This window comes from Triticum dicoccoides, chromosome 5A (genome assembly GCF_002162155.2).
Source record: "Triticum dicoccoides isolate Atlit2015 ecotype Zavitan chromosome 5A, WEW_v2.0, whole genome shotgun sequence".
Classification (NCBI taxonomy): domain Eukaryota; kingdom Viridiplantae; phylum Streptophyta; class Magnoliopsida; order Poales; family Poaceae; genus Triticum; species Triticum dicoccoides.
Genome location: NC_041388.1, coordinates 336,188,043 through 336,190,025, shown reverse-complemented (window position 1 = coordinate 336,190,025; position 1,983 = coordinate 336,188,043). Strand labels below are relative to the sequence as shown.

Here is a 1,983-nt window from a genome sequence, read left to right as displayed (position 1 = left end):
CGAGGTCGAAGGGCAGCGCGTCGTCGAGGCCACCCCAGGATGTCCAAGCAAGCTCCACTCGAGTCGCCAAGGACAATGGCCAGCCAGGGATCGAAGCCGAGGTGGAGAGGAAGCAGCAAGAGGCGAGTCCACCCGAAGCAGAAGAAATCCAAGAAGATGCCCCCAAGGAGGAAACGGCGTAGAGACGTCGACACCATCCGACACGGGGAACCCCGGGTCCGAGATTTCTCTCGGGATCTGAGTGCTTGGGGGGGAGGGAAACAATGCCAAACTCGACGCCTTCAAGAAGGAAAAATGGCGGCTGCAGCCGTCATCGTCGATGAAGTTTTCACCCGGCAGTGCCTCCTCCACCTCGCAACCGGAGCAAGTCGGCCAACCACCGCCGTAGCCCAACAATCTAGGCAGCCATGAGCTGCGAAGCGAGCTACGGAGGGCCAAAGAAGCAGCAACACGCCGGGGCGCCGCACCCAACAAGGAGAGGTTGAGGTGCACCGCGGCCAGCGCGAGGCCGCAACGAGAGAGCACGGGGAGCCGGCGGCGACGCGGGGGTGGCCGGGAGGAGGGGCGGCGGTCGGTGGCGGCTGGGGTTCCCCTCGAGTCGCCCGGTGTGGGCGACGCGAGGGTCGGGCTCCTCTCTGCAAGAGGAAAGACCTTTTCCTCCACCGCACGGTTTATGGTCAGCAGCAACGCCGACCCCGTCGCCAGCCAAGCCGCCTCCTGACCCCCAGCCGCCAGATCCGGCCGGCTCGCCAGATCCGACCGCGTCCAAGCCAGGGGCCGTCCTCCAGGGGGAGCCCGCGTCCTCCCGCAGCATCTCACGGCAGCGACTCGCGCGGCCGCGCCGCCACGCTGCCACTAGCGCTCGCAAGCCGCACGGGCCGCGCCGCCCCTGCGCCCACAAGCCGCGCGGGCTATGCCCAGCACCTCCACCGCGCAGCCGCGCGCACACGAGCAGCCCGATGGGCGCCCGGCCAGCCGCCTCCATCTCCCCGTCGCGGATGCGCACCGACCAGATCTGGGCCGCGCAGAGCTCCCCGACGCGACACGCCGCCGTCCTCCTCGTCGTGCTGCACCGGCAAGGGTATCATGAAACTGCATATTTGCATTCAGTGATCAAACAATGTTATTTATGAGGATCATCATTCTTCTTTTCCTGACCACTCATTTTTTTCCCACGATGGTAGTCAACGCAATGATGGCTATCAAACTCGAGTACGGAGTAAAGAAAAACTGGATGGGTGATCCATGTTTTCCTGCCAAATATCGATGGGATGGCGTGAACTGTAGCGACATACTCCCTCCGTTCCAAAATAGATGACCCAACATTATACTAAACTTAGTACAAAGTTGAGTCATCTATTTTGGAACGGAGGGAGTAACTGCTAACACTACGCGGATAATATCTCTGTGAGTATTATCTGGGTGGTCTTTCATCTTGCGTGTGCAAATATGTAGCCTTTGCGTTATGTTCTAATGTTAATTGTCATGTAGGGATCTGTCAGACAGTAACTTGACTGGAGCCATATCTGATAACTTCACACTGCTCACAGAACTCCTATATCTGTAAGTATTGGATAATGTGGATGACTGTGATATATACAAGTTTGTCACAAACAGATATGATTAGTGGATGGTGAGGAGGTGTATAAAGTGTGTAATACTTACAGATACTTGCTTTTATGTACTACCTTTATACTAAATGAGTGACACTTATTTTGGGATGGAGGGAGTACTATCCACAATATCTGACATCCCCATTTGACATGAACGGGGAGCCCCTTGTATCTGTATTCTGTAGTGGAGTGAAGAACACCGACAGGATCCACTTGAGAGGACTTCTATTTGGATAGATTTTGTTGCCATTGTTATGCTAAGAACATGTTCAATGTCTAAGCTACATGTCATTTTCTACAGGGATTTATCTGGCAACAGTCTGAATGGACCAGTTCCAAAGTCCCTCTGTAAAAGGAGTGCAGGATCAAA

The 1,983-nt window shown here is 55.6% G+C and overlaps 1 protein-coding gene across 1 annotated transcript in view; it reads left to right on the top strand.

The window, feature by feature from the left end:
• Positions 1 to 1,983, top strand: part of LOC119301349 (LRR receptor-like serine/threonine-protein kinase IOS1) — an 11,961-nt gene that overhangs the window by 7,353 nt on the left and 2,625 nt on the right. Inside the window, exons 4-7 of the mRNA XM_037578306.1 lie at positions 1,185 to 1,283; positions 1,377 to 1,407; positions 1,492 to 1,563; positions 1,915 to 1,983. The exon at positions 1,915 to 1,983 is cut by the window's right edge and continues 1 nt beyond it. Coding sequence (XP_037434203.1) covers positions 1,185 to 1,283; positions 1,377 to 1,407; positions 1,492 to 1,563; positions 1,915 to 1,983 — 271 coding nt within the window. The remainder of the gene's footprint in view (positions 1 to 1,184; positions 1,284 to 1,376; positions 1,408 to 1,491; positions 1,564 to 1,914) is intronic.